This window comes from Fomitopsis serialis, assembly GCF_022376445.1.
Source record: "Fomitopsis serialis strain Sig1Antser10 chromosome Unknown B0H18scaffold_92, whole genome shotgun sequence".
Lineage (NCBI taxonomy): Eukaryota > Fungi > Basidiomycota > Agaricomycetes > Polyporales > Fomitopsidaceae > Fomitopsis > Fomitopsis serialis.
Genome location: NW_025955052.1, coordinates 30,555 through 48,470, shown reverse-complemented (window position 1 = coordinate 48,470; position 17,916 = coordinate 30,555). Strand labels below are relative to the sequence as shown.

General features: G+C 54.9%; 11 protein-coding genes across 11 annotated transcripts; 7 read left to right on the top strand and 4 right to left on the bottom strand.

Annotated features, from left to right (window-relative positions):
- Positions 1-129: 129 nt before the first annotated feature.
- Positions 130-2,540, top strand: B0H18DRAFT_1032165 (uncharacterized protein; the record flags this gene model as incomplete). Its single annotated transcript, XM_048030100.1, has 11 exons — positions 130-227; positions 314-483; positions 545-704; positions 760-868; positions 919-1,000; positions 1,113-1,447; positions 1,498-1,539; positions 1,584-1,754; positions 1,807-1,972; positions 1,996-2,084; positions 2,136-2,540. Coding segments are annotated over 11 exons (1,572 nt in total), but the record flags the coding sequence as incomplete, so codon positions are not given.
- Positions 2,541-3,095: 555 nt separating this feature from the next.
- B0H18DRAFT_680544 (uncharacterized protein) lies at positions 3,096-4,316 on the bottom strand. The gene is made up of 3 exons (XM_048039134.1): positions 3,881-4,316; positions 3,418-3,801; positions 3,096-3,352 (listed from the first exon to the last, which is right to left on the bottom strand). Exons 1-3 carry the CDS (start codon positions 3,999-4,001, stop codon positions 3,171-3,173), a joined length of 687 nt encoding a protein of 228 aa, XP_047888796.1. The 5' UTR covers positions 4,002-4,316; the 3' UTR covers positions 3,096-3,170.
- Positions 4,317-5,057: 741 nt separating this feature from the next.
- Positions 5,058-5,517, top strand: B0H18DRAFT_1032155 (uncharacterized protein). The gene has a single exon (XM_048030099.1). It carries the CDS (start codon positions 5,124-5,126, stop codon positions 5,352-5,354), a length of 231 nt encoding a protein of 76 aa, XP_047888795.1. The 5' UTR covers positions 5,058-5,123; the 3' UTR covers positions 5,355-5,517.
- Positions 5,518-5,628: 111 nt separating this feature from the next.
- Positions 5,629-6,574, bottom strand: B0H18DRAFT_883028 (GINS complex Psf3 component; the record flags this gene model as incomplete). Its single annotated transcript, XM_048040944.1, has 6 exons — positions 5,629-5,705; positions 5,762-5,921; positions 6,010-6,055; positions 6,114-6,257; positions 6,318-6,376; positions 6,458-6,574. The coding sequence occupies 6 exons, from the start codon at positions 6,572-6,574 to the stop codon at positions 5,629-5,631; spliced, it is 603 nt and encodes a 200-aa protein (XP_047888794.1).
- Positions 6,575-6,820: 246 nt separating this feature from the next.
- Positions 6,821-7,406, top strand: B0H18DRAFT_1123170 (uncharacterized protein; the record flags this gene model as incomplete). Its single annotated transcript, XM_048034649.1, has 3 exons — positions 6,821-7,100; positions 7,162-7,289; positions 7,350-7,406. The coding sequence occupies 3 exons, from the start codon at positions 6,821-6,823 to the stop codon at positions 7,404-7,406; spliced, it is 465 nt and encodes a 154-aa protein (XP_047888793.1).
- Positions 7,407-7,818: 412 nt separating this feature from the next.
- B0H18DRAFT_1086878 (uncharacterized protein) lies at positions 7,819-9,097 on the top strand (the record flags this gene model as incomplete). The annotated part of the gene is made up of 5 exons (XM_048032104.1): positions 7,819-8,103; positions 8,151-8,435; positions 8,492-8,529; positions 8,578-8,902; positions 8,969-9,097. The coding sequence occupies 5 exons, from the start codon at positions 7,819-7,821 to the stop codon at positions 9,095-9,097; spliced, it is 1,062 nt and encodes a 353-aa protein (XP_047888792.1).
- Positions 9,098-9,558: 461 nt separating this feature from the next.
- On the top strand, positions 9,559-11,282 carry B0H18DRAFT_937929 (uncharacterized protein). Its single transcript, XM_048041827.1, has 6 exons — positions 9,559-9,589; positions 9,656-10,070; positions 10,127-10,411; positions 10,465-10,502; positions 10,555-10,885; positions 10,938-11,282. The coding sequence occupies exons 2-6, from the start codon at positions 9,753-9,755 to the stop codon at positions 11,199-11,201; spliced, it is 1,236 nt and encodes a 411-aa protein (XP_047888791.1). The 5' UTR covers positions 9,559-9,589; positions 9,656-9,752; the 3' UTR covers positions 11,202-11,282.
- Positions 11,283-11,467: 185 nt separating this feature from the next.
- On the top strand, positions 11,468-13,640 carry B0H18DRAFT_1199512 (RNA polymerase III transcription factor IIIC subunit-domain-containing protein; the record flags this gene model as incomplete). Its single annotated transcript, XM_048036109.1, has 10 exons — positions 11,468-11,881; positions 11,939-12,016; positions 12,066-12,255; positions 12,308-12,440; positions 12,497-12,574; positions 12,630-12,709; positions 12,757-12,864; positions 12,919-13,047; positions 13,109-13,232; positions 13,290-13,640. Exons 1-10 carry the CDS (start codon positions 11,476-11,478, stop codon positions 13,638-13,640), a joined length of 1,677 nt encoding a protein of 558 aa, XP_047888790.1. The 5' UTR covers positions 11,468-11,475.
- A 122-nt stretch (positions 13,641-13,762) lies between these two features.
- Positions 13,763-14,424, bottom strand: B0H18DRAFT_1032135 (uncharacterized protein). The gene is made up of 3 exons (XM_048030098.1): positions 14,363-14,424; positions 14,214-14,298; positions 13,763-14,158 (listed from the first exon to the last, which is right to left on the bottom strand). Exon 3 carries the CDS (start codon positions 14,000-14,002, stop codon positions 13,799-13,801), a length of 204 nt encoding a protein of 67 aa, XP_047888788.1. The 5' UTR covers positions 14,003-14,158; positions 14,214-14,298; positions 14,363-14,424; the 3' UTR covers positions 13,763-13,798.
- On the bottom strand, positions 13,763-14,424 carry B0H18DRAFT_1032134 (large subunit ribosomal protein 29). Its single transcript, XM_048030097.1, has 2 exons — positions 14,363-14,424; positions 13,763-14,298 (listed from the first exon to the last, which is right to left on the bottom strand). Exons 1-2 carry the CDS (start codon positions 14,377-14,379, stop codon positions 14,154-14,156), a joined length of 162 nt encoding a protein of 53 aa, XP_047888789.1. The 5' UTR covers positions 14,380-14,424; the 3' UTR covers positions 13,763-14,153.
- Positions 14,425-15,312: 888 nt separating this feature from the next.
- Positions 15,313-17,897, top strand: B0H18DRAFT_883065 (aconitase; the record flags this gene model as incomplete). The annotated part of the gene is made up of 7 exons (XM_048040950.1): positions 15,313-15,374; positions 15,426-15,467; positions 15,518-15,562; positions 15,618-15,683; positions 15,737-15,911; positions 15,961-17,444; positions 17,501-17,897. 7 exons carry the CDS (start codon positions 15,313-15,315, stop codon positions 17,895-17,897), a joined length of 2,271 nt encoding a protein of 756 aa, XP_047888787.1.
- Between the last annotated feature and the right edge of the window lie 19 nt (positions 17,898-17,916).

The window sequence follows — 17,916 nt, the reverse complement described above, 5'->3', positions numbered from 1 at the left end:
TGTGGCGAAAAAGTTTCGAGCGTCGAGTCTCGACGGTCTGCAACACATACGGACCGCACCGTCCGATCGCCTCGCGAATTCTCTGGGAGTCCTCTCGCCCGCCGCCCAAAATGTTGTACTATACGAGACGGCGCTTGGTACTGCCTGTTCAAGCTCACGGACTCGGCAAAAATCGAGAGCGCGGACTTATGGGAGGACTTTGAGACACCAGAGAGGGCAAACAAGCTGTGAGTGGTCGAGATGCATACTTGAGTTGGGATTTTTATTGACACATAATCTCGCGGGATATGCCCTTCATGTCCATGTGATGAAGTCTGAAGCTCAAGTCGCTTCACCGCTTCACGACTACTGCAATAGCAGTTGAGGAAATCACCGCTCTTCAGGAAGGCAAGCTCGGCAAGGGCCTGAAGAAGTTCTTGTCGGACGAGGTCGTTGGGAAGGGCAAGGGGAAGGAGACGTTGGCTGTATTCGACGCGAAACTCGGTGCGTAGAGTGTGTCTGATTGCTCGTGGTGCTGCAGGTACTCAAGTGAGCCTTTCTTCAGGTAATTCGATCAGCAAAAAGCTTGGGATTAACGTCGTCGGAAATGACTCTATGGACCTGTTCCGTGGTATCAGGGGCCAGTTGGCTTCGCTCCTGGACGGGCTGGACCCGAAGGATCTTGCGACTATGAGCTTGGGTCTGAGCCACTCATTATCCGGTGAGTTTGCAGTGGTCTGTTCTCACTTCGCAGCCTGTCACTCACTCACGGATTCATAGCTTCAAGCTCAAGTTCTCGCCAGACAAGGTTGACACGATGGTGGTTCAGGCTATCGCGCTGCTCGATGACCTAGACAAGGAAATCAATATCTACGCCATGCGTGTCAAGGTAGCGCTCTCTGTGTGATTGGGATTATGTCTTGTGCTTACGCTCTTCAGGAATGGTACGGCTGGCACTTCCCCGAACTTGCAAAAATCATCGTAGACAACCAGGCGTACGCCAAGGTCGTGAAAACGATGGGTACGTCTTCGCGTCGTCTCCTCGTCTCCCATGCTAATATCTAGGGCCTCTAGGCTTCCGGACAAACGCCGCGACGACCGACTTCTCCGCCGTTCTTCCGAGGACCTCGAAGCGACCGTGAAAGCCGCCGCCGAGATCTCCATGGGCACCGAAATCTCTGACTCCGACATCGCCCACATACACTCCCTCTGCGACCAGGTCGTCGCCATCACCGTGTACCGCACGCAGCTCGCGGAGTACCTCCGCAACCGCATGAACGCGATCGCGCCCAACCTGACGGCGCTCGTCGGCGAGCTGGTGGGCGCGCGGCTGATCAGCCATGCGGGGAGCTTGTTGAGCTTGGCGAAGCATCCCGCGAGCACGGTGCAGATTCTGGGGGCGGAGAAGGCGCTGTTCCGTGCGCTGAAGACGAAGCATGATACGCCGAAGTACGGGCTAATCTATCATGTCGTGCCATCGTCATGTCTTGTCGCCCCATGTTGACCTGATCACTGCAGGCATCTCTCATCGGTCAAGCACCGCCAAAACTGAAGGGAAAGGTGAGTTGCCGTTCTGGTATTCATGAGCTCGTGCTCACCCGGAGCTCGCAGATGGCCCGCATGGTGCCACCAAAGCCGCCCTCTCAATTCGTGTCGACGCCCTCTCCGACGTCGACACCAAGTCCGAGCCCCAAGCACCCTCAATAGGCATCGAGAACCGCGCCAAGCTCGAGGCGCGGCTGCGCTCGCTGGAGGGGCAGGGCGACGCCGCGGTGGTGCGCTCCGCCTTCTCGGGGCGCACGCAGCAGAGTTCCAGATGGGGGCGAGACGAAGACGTACAACGACAAGGCGGACTTCGTGTCGACGCAGCGCGAGCCGGTCGAGAGCGCGGTGCAGGCGGCGCTCGACGTGAAGGCGGAGAAGAGGAAGGCGAAGGAGGAGAGGCGGGCGAAGAGGCGTGCGGAGAAGGAGGCGAAGGCGACCAGCGAGAATGGTGTGGAGGAGGACGCGATGGAGGTGATGGGGAAGAGACGAAGGAGAGCAAGAAGGAGAAGAAGCGGAAGCGGAGAGACAGCGAGGCGGAGGAGATGGTCGAGAAGCTGAAGGTATGCCTGAGTCTCTTTTGCGCCGTTAGTGTGCTGATCGGTTTTGCGCAGAATCTGGAAACAGAGGCAGAGACGGAGGCGGAGCGGAAGGCGAAGAAGAAGGCGCGTAAGGCGGAGAAAGCGGCAGCGCAGCAGCGGCTGCGGCAGCGAGGCAAATGGGTCAGAGTCTACAAAAAAGAAGCGAAGAAATCTGAGGCATAGCCCTTTCTTTCACTTCGTTTCGTCGTTGTATCTGTCGTCCGTGTTTTGTGTTGATATCTGCACTCCATCTTGTTTCGTGACGTACGTCGCGCTGCTAGTCGATCCCGCATCTGCAGGCATCCATGGAATGTGGAGAACTGTTGTCTTCGTACGTGATGATGACCTTCGCTCGTGTTCAAGCGTAGTCAATTTTCCTACCGCTGACCCACGGAAACATGTATGCAGTCGTATGCATGCAAGTCAGTCTTCTGTCACTCTGTGCTCAATCACTCTCAAATGACGGTCCAGGGCCGTGGAACGTGCTGCTCAGGGAGCCATGCATTATATAACTGGCTTTCATTGCGAAAGAGACGTTACAGATACAGTTTCATGGCAAGGCAACTGCGTGTTGAACGCGGTTCGGTCGAGTATTCTCATCATGACAGTCTGAGCAGGAGTTCCACCATACGCTCTGGTGCATCCCAATGAGGCTGCCGAAATCGGCCAGTGAGTCAGTCACATTGAATTTGCAAATGCCGAAGAGGTCGTTCGGTTTACTCACGAAGTGGTTCACGCCTTCAAACCGCACAGCCTCGATCTTCCTCGCTCCGTGCGGCCATTTTCTTGGACTTGCTGCATGAAGTGCCAGGCAGCGAACACTGTCTCCGGAACAGACATGTCGCACCAGATAAGAGGCACCCGAAGGTTCGGCCAGACCAACGAACTCCACAAGGCGTCGTGCATGATGTCCCTGTAGACCGACCTATCGACGGCCATGTAGCCAAGTGAGAGCGAGCTGTCACCAAAGGATCGACGACAGCGGCATATTGCTCGGCGATATGCGATCTATGGTTGCTACGTGCTCTGCAGGCGGGTCGTCGATCGGCTGTTGCGCGAGCCTCGCCTTCAGCTCGTCGAGCGTGAAGGACTGCAGCGCCGCGGCTGTGGGGATCGAGTGCGCGTAAAACTGGAGACCCAGCGCTCGAAAGCGCAGCCTTTCTGTTCCTCTGGTACCTGCGGGTCACGCAGTGGATTCATAATGAAGTCTGATACGTCGGAGGGTACACCCAGGGCGTGGCTACTGCTATCTGTGGTCATAGTATGTGATCACTTCGCTACTTGCCATGGTAATGAAGCGGCGGAGAGCACTCACCGAAGAGGACCAAAGATCGTAAGTAGGAACCCAGGGTCTCCTGATCATGCTTCGGGAGTTTTGCGGCTTGGGCCAGGAACGACATCGTAATCGTATTGCCCCAAGACCACGCGAGCAAGGCTAGTCCGCCTCCACCGGCGCCGCTGTCGCCTTGGCTACCCGCAATCTGCGGTATGCATTCCTTCCGAATGAACCACAGGAGGAACGCAGCGACCTCCTGACCGCGCTCATTGAGCATGGCCCGCTGCTCATTCAAGCTGCTGCTGTTCAGAGCCGCCAGCTCGGACGGGGAATACGGAGTCGATCCGGGGTAATCACGGACGTTGACCAAGACAAGACGCACATCGCGTGCGGCAGCGTAGGGGATCATGGGCCTGTATATCGCTATGCAATCCAGTAAGTAGAATCAGCATCCTTCAGCGCCATGCGCGGGCCCTTGTGAAAAGAGATCTGGAGAACTCACCACTGTGGAAGACACCACCATGTATGAGGATCAGTGTTGTGTAGGAGGGCTGCCCCGGAGGCGCGCCGGTATCCTCATAGTAGAATTGTGTTCCCTTCTCGTCTACCGATGCGAGAGGCATGTTGTATGGGCAGATATAGTCTCTGTCGCCCGCTCCTCACGACGGCTGGAGGACACCGGTACCGACCGACCAGTCTTATACTTATACCTTGTAGCCTTTGTCCGAGACGTCGACACCACTGTCGCTACATCGCTGCTTGCGATTGCGTGTGGGAAGGGAACACAGAGAGCGGATAATGTTATTTGTCGAGCAGGACGGCGGTGACATTGTCCGAAGCTTCCGAACCTATACTCATCGGGCTTCCGCGCACGGTAGCTAAAGTCTCCCGGTGCGCTTCGTGTAGCTGAGAAGACCAATGATTTTGTCAGCAGACGCGTATATGCCGTCACCATTGGATTGCCCTCAGAGCTTACAACAGGATATCACGCCCGATGCACATAGTATGGATCGCCATGACACAAGAGAGCTGTCAAACATCCACCCCTCAGGGTGGCGACTGTTCCTTCGATAAGCGGGGTACTGCCTTCTCCGTCGCGGATGACCACATTGTGTCGAAACCCTGTGGGCTACTGTATGCTTGCACGTTAGCCAGTCATCAAACGGTGATCAAACCTTTGTGCTAGGCCGACGGAGGCGGGTGCGGCGCAGAACTGTAACGTCAGCAATAGTTCACGGCTCACCTCATCGCTGACGTTGTAGGCATGTCGTAGTGCGCAGATGCAACATACTCGGGACTTCGCTGGACATCCGACAGACATGGTGATCATGATAGTCGTCAATGGTTGCCAAAACACGGCGCCGCAGAGTGGTTTTCAAGATTTCAGTAGCCCCAGAAAAGTAGGACAGTTGCGCACATGGGGACCCCGAGTAATTCGTTGCCCGTGCACGCCCTCAGCGGAGGTTCTTGAGTACATGTATCGTGCACCATAGACACCATGGAGGTTCTTCACAACGGAGCGGGAGCGAGCGCCGCATGCGCGCCACGGGTACGAGAACACAACTCGGGAGTCGGGACACACTCGATTCGGTTCGATTCTTTTTTTAAATTTATTCTCCGAGTTTATTCGGTTCGATTCAGGTCGTCGATCATAAGCCACACGCGACCTGACTCGGATACATCTCTTGACGAACTTGAATATTCAAGTTCACGTCGCACTCAACGTACTCAACTTTGCCAATGCAATGGCAGACTCAGCAGAACCGCCTTCAGTGCCTCTGACCGAACAGTCGTTCTTCAGCACACTCCTCACACCAGGGTCATCTCTCCATCCGACATTGCTACTGCTCCTCGATGCAGCCTTTCTGGCTCTCTTCCTCGTCTTTCTCTCCCTTGCAATCATTACTCGAGGAAACGTGCATCTCATAGTGCTCATGTCGATAGAAATAGCACTATGGGGAAGTGTCAAGTGGTGAGCGCCTCCTCCTTACTCTCTCGGGGCTGGTGTTTAAGGCTGGATGGAGGTTCGTACACGAATTGCAGAAGGTACAGGAAACAGAAAGCGCAAGCGGGGGTGCTTCGGAATCTGTGGAAACAGGTGGCGTGTCGAAGTCCAAGGAGGACTAGTCATTCTGAGCCCGTCGTCAAAATTGAGACTACGTACGAATGCGATTCGGACCCATTTACCCGGGTCATATCCTACACAATGGTATACAACACCACTTTCCGGTTCCCGCCAAGCACCTCGAATCATGACCGCCGTACCCTCTCACTCGTCTCGTACCACCGCTTTGCTCTTCGGGCGCTCTCTTGCGCGAACGTAAACACTGTCCCGAGTGTGAGTATGCGACTTCCTCCATGTGAGAGAGGTGTCCAGACTCACTTTCTCGCTCTGTCCCATCAAGACCCTCTCGGAATGCCATCGTGGCTTCATCGCTGGTGATAGTTCCACCGCCGGAACCGGACGCAGACACAGCTGCTGCGTGGATAGACGCGAAATGATGGGCTTGGTCTATGACCTCTGGCAGACGGGAGCGGAAAGTCTGTAGGCGGTCGCCAACGAATTAAGCAGCGTATCGAGTGACATCATATGACAGCGCGAGCGCAGGATGATAACTAGCATATGCGTACCTTGGTCAGAACGTCAGAAAGTTCTTGGGCGGGTAGGTCGTTCAATCTGTGTGGCCAAGTGAATGTTCATATGGCATGCTTTTGAGGTTGGCGTGGGTACCTACAGTCGCATAATCATCCTTCCGAAGCCGTACCACAGCCCACCTTGACCTACTAGACCCGAGAGTCTGACGCTACGAGCCTCTGCGTTCAACGCACTGCGCACGCGTGCTGAGAATGGCGGCGGGATCGTAAAGTCTGCATAGTCTCTGAGTGCGACGGACATAGTTGTTAACCAGAGAACTTGAGTACGAAAACATACGACTAACGAGTAAATGAGGATGTACGCCATCCACATTGGTACCTGGATCTTGCTCAGCGCTTTGATCTAGCGGGTCTGTCAGTATACTGTCATTCATTCGTTGGGAGTGGAACCGTCAAAGTGCGATCTATCGTGTGCAACACTTACGTCGCGTTCGTTTCCTCCGTCCAAGTGGCCCATGTCAGGGATTTCGATCTTGAACGTGCATTGGATCTTCTGGTTCTCCGCAAGTATGGATTCAACAGAGTAGTAGTCGTCTTCCATGGCGTTATCGCCAAATTACAGGCAAGTATGAGGAGGAGACTGTGTCGATTGAATAAAAGGAGGATGAACGAGGACGACGCGCCAGAAGTCTAGGACGCGTCGCGGACGCGTCGAGCGCGATGACACGCATCACGCGCTCTTCTCACGCCTGCGGCTGCTGCTCCTCTCGCTCGCGCGGCCCAACGGCAATGACGGTGGCGGCTGTACCTCCCCTCCACTATGTACCTCCCTTCCACCGTATCCACCATGTTCGCCCGCTCATTACATCGTGTCGCTCTCAGCCGGATAGCTGCTGCACGCACTCTGCATCTGAGCGCAGGCTCAGCACACTTCCCGCGACTCGCGAGCCATCCACGCCGAGACTGGCGACGAGCCGAGTTCTCCACGACGCCCAGGCGAGATGCGGCGGAGGACGAGTCGGTGAACGCCATGATGGAGACGCAGCAGAAGTTCGAGCGCATATTCCGGGAGAAGCCTGAGCTGAAGCAACACATGAAGGAGCTGTACGAGGTGCTGAAGGATGAAGGTGCGCTGGAACTCACCATGCGCGATGTTCGTCTGCTGACATTGCTTTTTGGTGACCGAAGGGATCGACTTCAATGGAGGTCGGCCACCGAACAAGATGCAGATGCTTGGACTTGTGTTCAAGCCCAAGGTCAGGGACGCCCTCATGAAGGTCTCCGCTAGCTTCCACGAAATGGGAATTAATCCGCAGGTATGTCCGTCGTTCTCCGTTGAGCACCTGTCCGAATGTCTCACTATCTTGACTGTGTAGGACATACAAGAGGACCTCATGAGGATAGCGAAACATTGGAACCCAGATTCAAAATAATGGACACAGCTTCTGTATGTCATTTATTGTTTGTCGCATTTGTGAGCGCTGGCTTGGGTATACTTGTGTGCGCTATGTGGACTCGGAATGTCAGTGCACAGGTAATGTATACAACAGAGAATGTCTGTTATCAGAGAACCCGTTGTAGTCTGCGCTTCTTACAGGTCGAGTACAGGCACCCGGCATGACATATCATATGCCGTGCATTGGGTCTGGATGCATGCTATTGTCCTTCGTCTCCGTGAGTCATTATCCGATCTTGTCAAGAACGTTTGAGAACAAAGACTGACAGAAGCGCGAGAAGTTACACGTTGCCATGGTGAGATTCTGTGAGCGCCCATTGAGACATGGGAAGTACTTTAGTATCCTCATCGACATCCCTCATACCCTCCCCATCTCATCCGCATCAGCAATGCCGCCCAGTGCTGTTGTTGCCACTGATACATCCGTAAGACCAACAGCGAACGCGGCTGGCGGACAACGAACGAGCTCAAATGATTCCGATTCGTTTTATTATGACCCAGAACGAAACCCGACTTCCTTTATCGCAACGGAATACTACTGGCGTGACCACTATATATGGCTCGAGGAACAGGGTTACTTGCTGCGCCCTCGCTACCACCCTGACTGGAAACCGTCATGGATCGGCACCGACAAGAAGTGGTACAAATGTGAAGACAGACTAGTCATCCCAGGGGTATGGGCAATGCTACCCATTTTGTCAAAATACTGACAACTCCGTAGCGTGCCCGTGTTTTGGATGCAACTCGGATCTCAGATGACATGCCCGTAGTCTTGAAGCAATATCCGCGGACAGTACACCCCCACGAAGCCGAGATTGGCCAACTGTTGTCATCCGAACCTCTTGCATCTGATCTTGCCAATCACTGCGTGCCCATCCTCGACGTCCTCCGTGATCCTCAAGACGATGATATCCAGCTGTTGGTTATGCCCATGCTACGACGATGCTATGATCCACCCTTTTCAACAGTCGGCGAAGTTGTTGATTTCTTTGGACAAGCATTTGAGGTATGTCAATCCAGGAGCGAGATCGCGTTCGAGCTTGTGTTGATTTAACTATGGAGGGCCTCCAATTTATGCATGTGCACAACATCGCCCATCGGTAGGAACCTGCCTCCCCGTGCGTTCCTCAACTGACGAGTTCTCTCAGGGATGCCATGATTCTGAATCTTATGATGGATCCTGCGCCGATGTATCCCGAGTTGTACCACTTCGCCTCCGACTGGTCCAATCGCGAATACACTGGACCCGCCAAGCATTACACGCGGACTGAACGTCCACCGAGATACCTTTGGACAGACTTCGGCTTATCACGCAGGTATGACTCGGAGGCCGGTCCCCGTCTGGAACTGCCTATCCTAGGTGGTGATAGGAGCGTTCCGGAGCATCAGGGAGCATCAGGTTATGTTCCCTGCGATCCCATGCCTACTGATGTGTATTACATCGGTAACTTGATTCGGGAGTATTTTTTGCGAGTCAGTATGCTTTCCCCACCTTCACCATTATTGGGGATAACCGTGACGCTCATACGGACCCCATAGAAGTACACAAACCTGGGTTTCATGCGGCTATCAGTCGACGACATGGTCCGCGATAATCCAACAGAGCGACCGACGATGGACGAAGTCGTTGTGCGCTTCGCAACGATCCGCAGAAAGCTGCATTGGTGAAACTCGCGCGCCAGGCTGGTGCGTCGTAGCGAGTGGTACATCGTTCGATTTGTGTTTTGCATCGGGCATGTCGTTCGCACCGCTCGTTATGTCTTCAATGGACTGCCCGCTGTTCCCGTTCAATCGTCGACATGATCATTATTTGCTTACTTGCATCGTGACTCCTCGATCCTCCCTGCTTTGCTGTCTTGCTATCGGCGCCCTGCTGTCGTCGGTCTGCTTAGTAACGATGCGCGTAGTTCATCGTGGAATCAATCCTGACGCCGGCTCGCATTCAAACTCTCTGCATATCGAATCATACCGCATTGTGGAACTAGCCCAAGGTATCTGGACTCCCTCGTACCTTTCTCCAATTTTGGCAAGAGAACAAACACTTCCATACGCTGTCACCTTGGCAACCGTTGTGCAGATAAGTCAAATGTGTACACCTTCGAGAATTAGAGTTGAAGACAAAGACTTACGGCAGCGAGCAATCACACAATAACTTACCAGGCAATTGTCTTGTTCCAAAGCTCCGAGTCGGAGCGTCTAACTAGATGCGGATAGCATGCTACTCAGGCCTCAGGCTGGCAGTGATGTCGATGGCCCCCGGCTATAAGCACAGCACGCGAAACCTTCCCTATCCTCCCAATCCCTTCTCAGGCTCATTCTCCCCATGACATCGATACCCGTACCAGAATCTTCACCGATCTCCACTCATGTCAAGGCTACACCTTCATCACCTACTGTGGCAAAAAGCCTGGTCAAGGGCAACACTGCGATCTCGGATTCCGACTGGGATGGGTTCCTTAGCAGGCCGAGGAAACCCCCAGGTTCATTTACCACGGCCGAATACTACTGGCGTGACCGCCAGAGATGGCTGAAGGAATGCGGCTTCCTGCTGCGTCCCCGCTATAATCCTGACTGGAAACCGTCATGGGTCGGCACCGACAAGGACTGGTACACATGTGAAGACAGCCTTATTCCACTAGGGGTGAGTGACCGTTACGGTATTACTCTTCATGTTCAGAAGGTTGAACGAGCTCCCAGAGGGGTCATGTCTTGGATGCGACTCGCATCTCGGACGGTAAACTGGTTGTCCTAAAGAAGATCTCACATGAAGCGCATCCGACCGAAGCGGAGATTGGCCAATTATTGTCATCGGAGCCTCTTGCGTCTGACCCTGCCAACAATTGCGTCCCTATTCTCGGCGTCCTCAGTGATCCTCAAGACAAAGATATACAGCTCATCATCATGCCAATGCTACGAAGGTGCTTCAGTCCGCAATTCCAGACAGTTGGCGAAGCGCTTGAATTTTTCCGACAAGCACTTGTGGTATGTTTTATCGCCGAGAGTGTGTGGTAATCGTAATAACCGCTATCACGCAGGGTCTGCGATTCATGCACAGACATAACATTGCTCATAGGTAACCAAGTTTAAGCTTCAGCTATTAAGCTATGCTAAGTGGATTGAGCTAGAGATGCGACGATCCTGAATATCATGATGGACCCTACACCAGTGTTTCCCGAAATGTTTCACTATGCATCTGAATTGTACAATCGCGACCGCACTGGCCCTGCCAAATGCTTCGCACGCACGGAACGTCCGCCAAAATACTTCTGGACAGACTTTGGTCTGTCGGTGAAGTATGATCTAGAGTCGGAGACAGCCCCTCGTCTGGAGCTACCTATTATGGGCGGCGATAAGAGTGCGCCAGAACACCAAGGAGAACTGTATCATGTCCCCTGTGACCCAATTCCTACGGACGTATACTACGTCGGCAATTTGATGCGAGAGTATTTCGTACAGGCAAGTACCACAGTGTCCTCGACTTGGAGGGTGTCTGACCCATGCTTCGTAGAAGTACACAAACCTTGAGATCATGCGGCCATTAGTCGACGACATGGTCCGTGATGTCCCCGCAGAGCGACCGACGATGGATGAGGTCGTGGAGCGTTTCGAGGTGATTTGCAAGAAGCTGCACTGGTGGAACTTACGCGCCCGGCTAGTGCGCCGTAGCGAATGGTACATCGTTCGATTCGTATTGGGCATCGGACATGTTGTTCGCACCGCTCGTTACGTAGTCAAAGGACTCCCAGCTGTGCCCGTCCCGCCGTCGACGTGATCATCAGTAAATTGCATTCCTTAGGATACTACATTTCTCTAGCTGTCTCGCTATCAGTCTTGCTATGCTTGTTGTCGTCGCAATTGTACTCATGAAATCCCTTCTTCTGAATGAGATCTAAGTTACAACCTACTGGCAGACTCGAATTATGATGCAGGACGGGCCGAGCCTCAATTTTGCTTCATGAACATCCGCATCACCCCAATTTCATATTTGTGGTACATACATATATCTCATTGCCCCTGCCGATCGGTGAGCGTCAGTCACAACCGACATGAACCCACCTGGACCCATCGCCGGACCGTCCGCTCTACAGGCTGATCCTCTCGGCGACGCAGCTCCGGAACGCGACCTACCTTCCGCGCACTTCTACTCCGTCGAGTACCCTGGCTATGTCAAGCCCACGTCTGTGTCTCTTGCCGTCGAACGCCTCGGCGGCCAGTTGAGAGTCGAGAACGCGTTCAAACGCGCGTCGTCCAAGACTGAGTCGCTCCTCGAGTTGTCTTTGCGCCCCGGAAACCCGTTCGCGCATCCTGTCCCTGGAGATGTTGTGTCAACGAGCAATATTTTGCTCAAGGTCGTCAAGCGGAAGCGGAAGCGGGGGGCGGCCACAGACGGGACTGTTGGAGAGTACACGGTAGAGGCTCTTGGGATGATACCGAAGACAGCACGATTTCGTAGTATGTCCAGCACGGTTCCTCACGTTCATGACATCGTTCATATGCGATCTTTGCAAGGCATGGTAGACTATCAATACAAGCCAGACATGGAGGACCCGATCGCCAAACTCCGTTCGGCAATGGACACTATGGACGGTGAGCAACAATGTGGCATTTCACTCATCGCATAGTCATGCCCTCGCAGTGGACGGCATCCTTCGCTACCGTGTTCCTGAGGAGAGGGAAGATTACATTGTGTCCGAAGACCCGGCTGCAATGGACATAGACCCGAAGCTTACGGGCACCGGCGCGTCTGCGGGGCCCAAGATGAAGAGCAACCTCAGGCTCTTTACACCACCTCTGTTCAGTCGCCAAGCAATTCCGCAAAATTACAAGTAAGTAGTGCCTCGTAGAATCCGTGCCCCAAGTTGAATGTATGCGCGTCAGCTACAAGTCAAATTCTGCGTCCGTTGTCACGACAGTTGTTGATGAAGAGACCGGAGAAGAGAAGAAACGCCTGATCAATCGGATGCGCTGGAAGGGATACGGACCCATTTCAATCTCATTCTCTGATACTGGAGTATGTCGTCACTGCGCCGCTGCCGCATGTTGGAATTGGCTCTTACGACACTTCAGGTCCCAGACAAGCCGTCTGCACCCGTCGAAGAGCAGCGTGCTAACGCCGACCGGAAGATATTGAAGCGACTGCAGGAGGTATGGTTGTCTATCAAAGGGCTGCGATCGATTTTTGAGATGGACATGCTGCCAGCTCTTTCAAGAACGAGCTATCTGGACACGCGCAGCGATCTTCAACCAGTTTATGCCCTTCGAGGTGCGCGAGATAATCAAGTGAGTGCACCTCTACTCCATCGACATCTCTGACCCAAGATCTGAAGTTCAAAGGTTCTCCTGCCGTTGGTATCGTATGTCTTCCAGGACGGCCCTTGGAGAGACACGCAGATTCGGCTAGGATACGATCCCCGTCAGGATAAACAAGCCCGCATGTGAGCCGCATGCTCTCCTTCTGTTACGGTACAGCTAAGGAAACGGTCTTGCAGCTACCAGCGTCTCTACTTCCGCAACACTAACCATCCCATCGTCCGACCTTCCGTCGTCAGCAAGCGGCAGGAGGGTAGGACCGAGCTCGCGCAGAACCGGACGGAAGCCAGTAGTCAGGATGACAAGCGGTAGGTTGCGAGCAACTCAGTGTTTCGTGATGCTGATTGTGCCATGCTACACGGTGGATAGGACGCATATATTCGACGGTGTCACCGTCACGAAGGAGACCGCTGCCTTCCAGCTCTGCGACATCACTGACCCCATGCTAAAGGAGATGATCGAAGACGAAGAGGATGTCCGCGACGAGTGCAACGTTCGTACAGCGCATCACCCGAGGTCGAACACTGTATTGATGGACTGCCCTTTGCAGGAACGCGATGGCTGGTACTCGACGGAGGCCTTTGAGCGGATCAAGACTGTGCTTCGCCACAAATTCTTCTCGCTGCTGGGCGGCCACGTAGCAACCCGTGAGGAGTGCGAAGCGCTTCTCGTTCCACAAGAAGGAACGAACAAGCTCCCGCCACGCCCAACGCAACGGCTCAGATTCGGGAAGCACAACATGGCGAAGGGCGCACTGCCGCCTGAAGACGCCGCGGTACGTCCTGGAGGTCGGAATGCACATGTATGCTGCCTAACGCTCACGGCAATCTTGCAGGCACATCGGCTCATGGCTACCCTGCAGCAAAAGACGAAAGATGGGCGCTTCTACGAGCACACTTGACACTGTAAACTACCTTCTTTCTGACACATCCTTGTATCGCTATTTCCCGTGTCCAGGCGATGGTTGCAACCCCTGTAGCTGTAGCGCGTGTTTAGTTTGCTTCCCACCAGATAGATGCATGTTTTTTCGGCTTTTGTTTTCTGCGTGCGTGGAGGTGCCTAAGCATACTGCAGTGCATACACATGGGGCTGCGACGATAGCGGAAGTGATAGGATACATGGTGACGCGCCGTGCCCAAGAGTGGGTGGATCCCCTCTCTCAACGTATGGCGCTCTCGACGGCGATTCGAATGGAGGGAACCGATGATCGGTGGGAAGGTCATGCCTCTGCCTCCAAACGCGCTTTTCGCTGCGGGTCAACATAACGTCAGGATGCCAGCTGGAGAAGAGAGTAGATTGTGACGCACTGAACCGACCAACGCATACTTCGCATTGCGGCGGAACTGGTGACACGAGTTAATCGTGCGTCGGCGCAAATCCTGGACTACAAAAGTATATTCAACGTACCTTGGCATCAACCTGCAGAATGATGAGTATCAGCTCCATAGTCTACGTGCAACGATTCGGTACGTACACCCTTCATCGACCTTGTCCTGTGGCTCGTGGGCGTCTTGATGCCATTGCGGTGCGCCTTGCGGCTCTGGTTGTGGTTGGTATGGCTGAATTCGGTGCGAGCCGCATAATCAGCACCTCGACAACAGCAAGACCTCGGAGGCCACGTACTTCTTGGACTTGGCCATGGCGTCGAGAGCGTGTCTTGAGGATGGGCTACTGGCGCTTAACGTCCGTGGCTACCCAGTAGGAGCCCTGGGAAAGTTCACTGGATTGGTGGCTGAGGAACTGTGCAGCTGCTCGGCATCGCCCGTCTCTCCTTGATTGGCCATTCGAACATGCTGCCTATAAACTTGCTATGTATAAACAAGTAATAATCCGAACCTTAGGCCAGAGTAGTGCGAAGAACAGCGAGGTAGATTGCAATACGTGTTCTGTCTTCTATGCGAGAACATCAAGACAGTAGAACAGTGTACTACTGTATGTAGAAGGCTGAGTATGTAGGGGCCATACATATCACTTGAACTTCAAGCCGACCGACTCGGAAGTCTCAACGTACTTAGGCCTTAGCTGCCTATCACTGGTATCATATGCCTATACCAAATGTAACGCAATTGGGGTGCGTGATATGCTCATTATGTTCACGCGTCACAAATCGCGCTCGGTCGAGGGGACAAACCGTCACAGGCGCTGCGTCGCAAGCGGGACCTGCGCCAGCCTTGGACACAACTTACGATTGACCCTGCGTAAACTGTTCCCCGCGCCCTTTCTGGTCCGTGTTCCCTGGGATTCTTTGAGCCCGAGATGTGGCAGTACAATACGGTCTCAGAATACTGGAACTGAAGGTCAGGATCAAGTCGAAGCAGTCAGTCCGTTCGAACGCCGTTGGCGGCTTGCCGCAGCGGGCCGCTGGCTTCCCGCGACTTCAACCACGGGCGCTTGTTCGATCGTACACGATCTGAGATGCCGTGGGGTCGGCCGAGCCATCCAGCCAAGCTCGAGTCATTTTGCCCCGCTGACTCAAAAGGCCACACGCCGTTGGCCGGCTGCTCTCACCTGGTCGCAAGGTCTCGACGCGATTATAACCGAATACTCACTTTGACCCACTCACTGCGTCAGTCATGCCCGCACCAGTAACGCAGCCTCGCACACTTTACGACAAAATCTGGGACGACCATGTTGTGTATGTTGTGCAGTCGTTCTTAGGAGAGGGGTATGGCTGACTTAATTGCAGCGATGTCAAGGAAGATGGTCTTGCTCTCATCTACATCGACAGGTGAGTCATTTTGCCAGTTCTTCAGAGCTGCACTCATAATTGCTCTGTAGGCATCTCGTCCACGAAGTGACTAGTCCTCAAGCCTTCGAGGGCCTGTATGTTCAGCACGTCGCACACGTTCGAATACTTGGACGCTAACTACTGGCACAGTCGTACTGCAGGTCGTCGGGTACGGCGAACCGACTGTACCCTGGCTACTGTCGATCACAACATTCCGTGAGCATCTCAGGTGCACGCAGCTATGTCATGTGCACTAAACACTTTACCAGTACTGCATCCCGCAAGAACCTCACCACTGTCGAGTCATTTATCGAACAACCCGACTCAAGAGCACAATGTCAGGCGCTAGAGGAAAACGTCAAGGACTTCGGCTTGACGTACTTCGGTATGAAGGACAGGCGGCAGGGTATTGTCCATATAATCGGACCTGAGCAAGGCTTCACTGTGCGTGCTGTCACTTCCTCTCACGCAGGATGTATTTAATTCGCCATAGCTCCCCGGTATTACCTGCGTCTGCGGAGACTCGCACACATCGACGCACGGCGCGTTCGGCTCCCTCGCGTTCGGTATCGGCACGTCGGAGGTCGAGCACGTCCTCGCCACGCAGACCCTCTTGCAGAAGAAGGGCAAGAACATGCGCATCAGCGTCGAAGGCGAGCTGCTAGAGGGCGTCAACTCCAAGGACGTGGTCCTGCACATCATCGGTGTGATCGGCACCGCAGGTGGTACAGGCTGCGTCGTCGAGTACGCCGGGAACGTCATCCGCAACTTCAGCATGGAGGCGCGCATGAGCATCTGCAACATGAGCATCGAGGGCGGCGCGCGTGCGGGCATGATCGCGCCCGACGAGATCACCTTCGAGTACCTCCGCAACCGGCCGCTCGTGCCGAAGGGTGAGACCTGGGAACGCGCGGAGCAGTACTGGCGCACGCTCAAGTCGGACGAGGGTGCGAAGTTCGACATTGAGGTCAACATCCGTGCGGAGGACATCCTCCCCACCGTCACCTGGGGCACGTCCCCGCAGGACGTCGTGGCCATCACCGGCAAGGTGCCCGACCCCGCTGCGATCACAGACCCGAAGAAGGCCACCGGCATTGAGCGCGCGTTGAAGTACATGGGCCTCACGCCGAACACGCCCATGGAGGAGATCACCGTCGACAAGGTCTTCATCGGCTCGTGTACAAATGCACGTATCGAGGATTTGCGCTCTGCTGCGCGGATCGTCCTCGCCGCGGGCCCTGATGCAAAGGTCGCGCCGAACGTGTCCGCGATGGTCGTCCCTGGCTCCGGCCTCGTCAAGCAGCACGCGGAGGCGGAAGGCCTCGACGTGATCTTCAAGCGTGCAGGCTTCGACTGGCGCGAAGCGGGCTGCTCGATGTGCCTGGGCATGAACCCCGACCAGCTGAAGCCGGAAGAGCGCTGCGCGAGCACGAGCAACCGTAACTTCGAGGGTCGGCAGGGCCCGCGCGGGCGCACGCACTTGCTGAGCCCCGCGATGGCGGCTGCCGCTGCGATCACAGGCAAGCTGACGGATGTACGGAAGTTCCTGGGCCTCGAGAAGGCGTCCGACCCCAAACTGAAGGTCACGAGCGCTATGGACCTGTTGTCCGACCCTGTGCTGCCGGCTCCTGAGCCTGGACGGGAGGCAACAAGCTCGTCCGCCGCGGGTGACAAGCCACTGCCGCCCGCGGAGACTGCGTCCAGTGTGCCGCCGTTCCGTGTTTTGAAGGGCATTGCGGCGCCGCTGCATATCGAGAACGTTGACACGGACATGATCATCCCTGCGGTGTATTTGAAGACGTTGAAGCGCACTGGCCTCGCGAACGCACTCTTCTTCGCTCTGCGCAATAACGCGCAGACGGGCGAGAAGACCGACTTCGTCCTTAACCGGGAACCGTATACACAGGCGAAGATCCTCGTCTCGGATGCACCCAACTTTGGCTGTGGCAGCTCGCGTGAGCACGCACCATGGGCCCTGTGAGTATCCTGGACTTGGCTGTGTGTCACTAGTACTTACGTGTCGTGGTTTACAGGAAGGACTTCGGCATCCTGTCCGTGATCGCGCCGAGTTTCGGAGACATCTTCCGTAACAACTGTATGCAGAACGGCATGGTCCCGATCGTCCTGCCACAGGCACAGTGTGCTGCCCTTGCGGAGGACGCCGCGGCACAAAAAGAGCTCGAAGTCGACCTGGAGAAGCAGGAGGTGCGCCGACCAAGCGGCGAGGCCTTCTCGTTCGACATCGACCCCTTCCGGAGACACTGCCTGCTGAACGGCCTCGATGACATCGCGCTGACGCTGCAGAGAGTGGACAGGATCGAGGAGTTTGAGCACAGGAGGAGCGAGATGTGGCCGTGGCTGGACGGGTTTGGCTACCAGGGTAGGAAGATCCCTGTGTCGCCGAAAAAGAGCACAAAGATGGAGTGGTAGGTCCGTCTGCAAGCTCAAT

Bases quoted from the DNA above. Each gene is read 5' to 3' on its own strand.
- B0H18DRAFT_680544 (XM_048039134.1), bottom strand. From the start codon at position 4,001: ATGCCTCTCGCATCGGTAGACGAGAAGGGAACACAATTCTACTATGAG. The intron at 3,802-3,880 runs GTGAGTTCTCCA...TGGATTGCATAG, and splicing joins TGGTGGTGTCTTCCACAGTG to CGATATACAGGCCCATGATC. The intron at 3,353-3,417 runs GTGAGTGCTCTC...CTATGACCACAG, and splicing joins ACGATCTTTGGTCCTCTTCG to ATAGCAGTAGCCACGCCCTG.
- B0H18DRAFT_1032155 (XM_048030099.1), top strand. From the start codon at position 5,124: ATGGCAGACTCAGCAGAACCGCCTTCAGTGCCTCTGACCGAACAGTCG.
- B0H18DRAFT_937929 (XM_048041827.1), top strand. From the start codon at position 9,753: ATGACATCGATACCCGTACCAGAATCTTCACCGATCTCCACTCATGTC. The intron at 10,071-10,126 runs GTGAGTGACCGT...ACGAGCTCCCAG, and splicing joins ACAGCCTTATTCCACTAGGG to AGGGGTCATGTCTTGGATGC. The intron at 10,412-10,464 runs GTATGTTTTATC...GCTATCACGCAG, and splicing joins TTTTCCGACAAGCACTTGTG to GGTCTGCGATTCATGCACAG.
- B0H18DRAFT_1032135 (XM_048030098.1), bottom strand. From the start codon at position 14,002: ATGTTGACCCGCAGCGAAAAGCGCGTTTGGAGGCAGAGGCATGACCTT.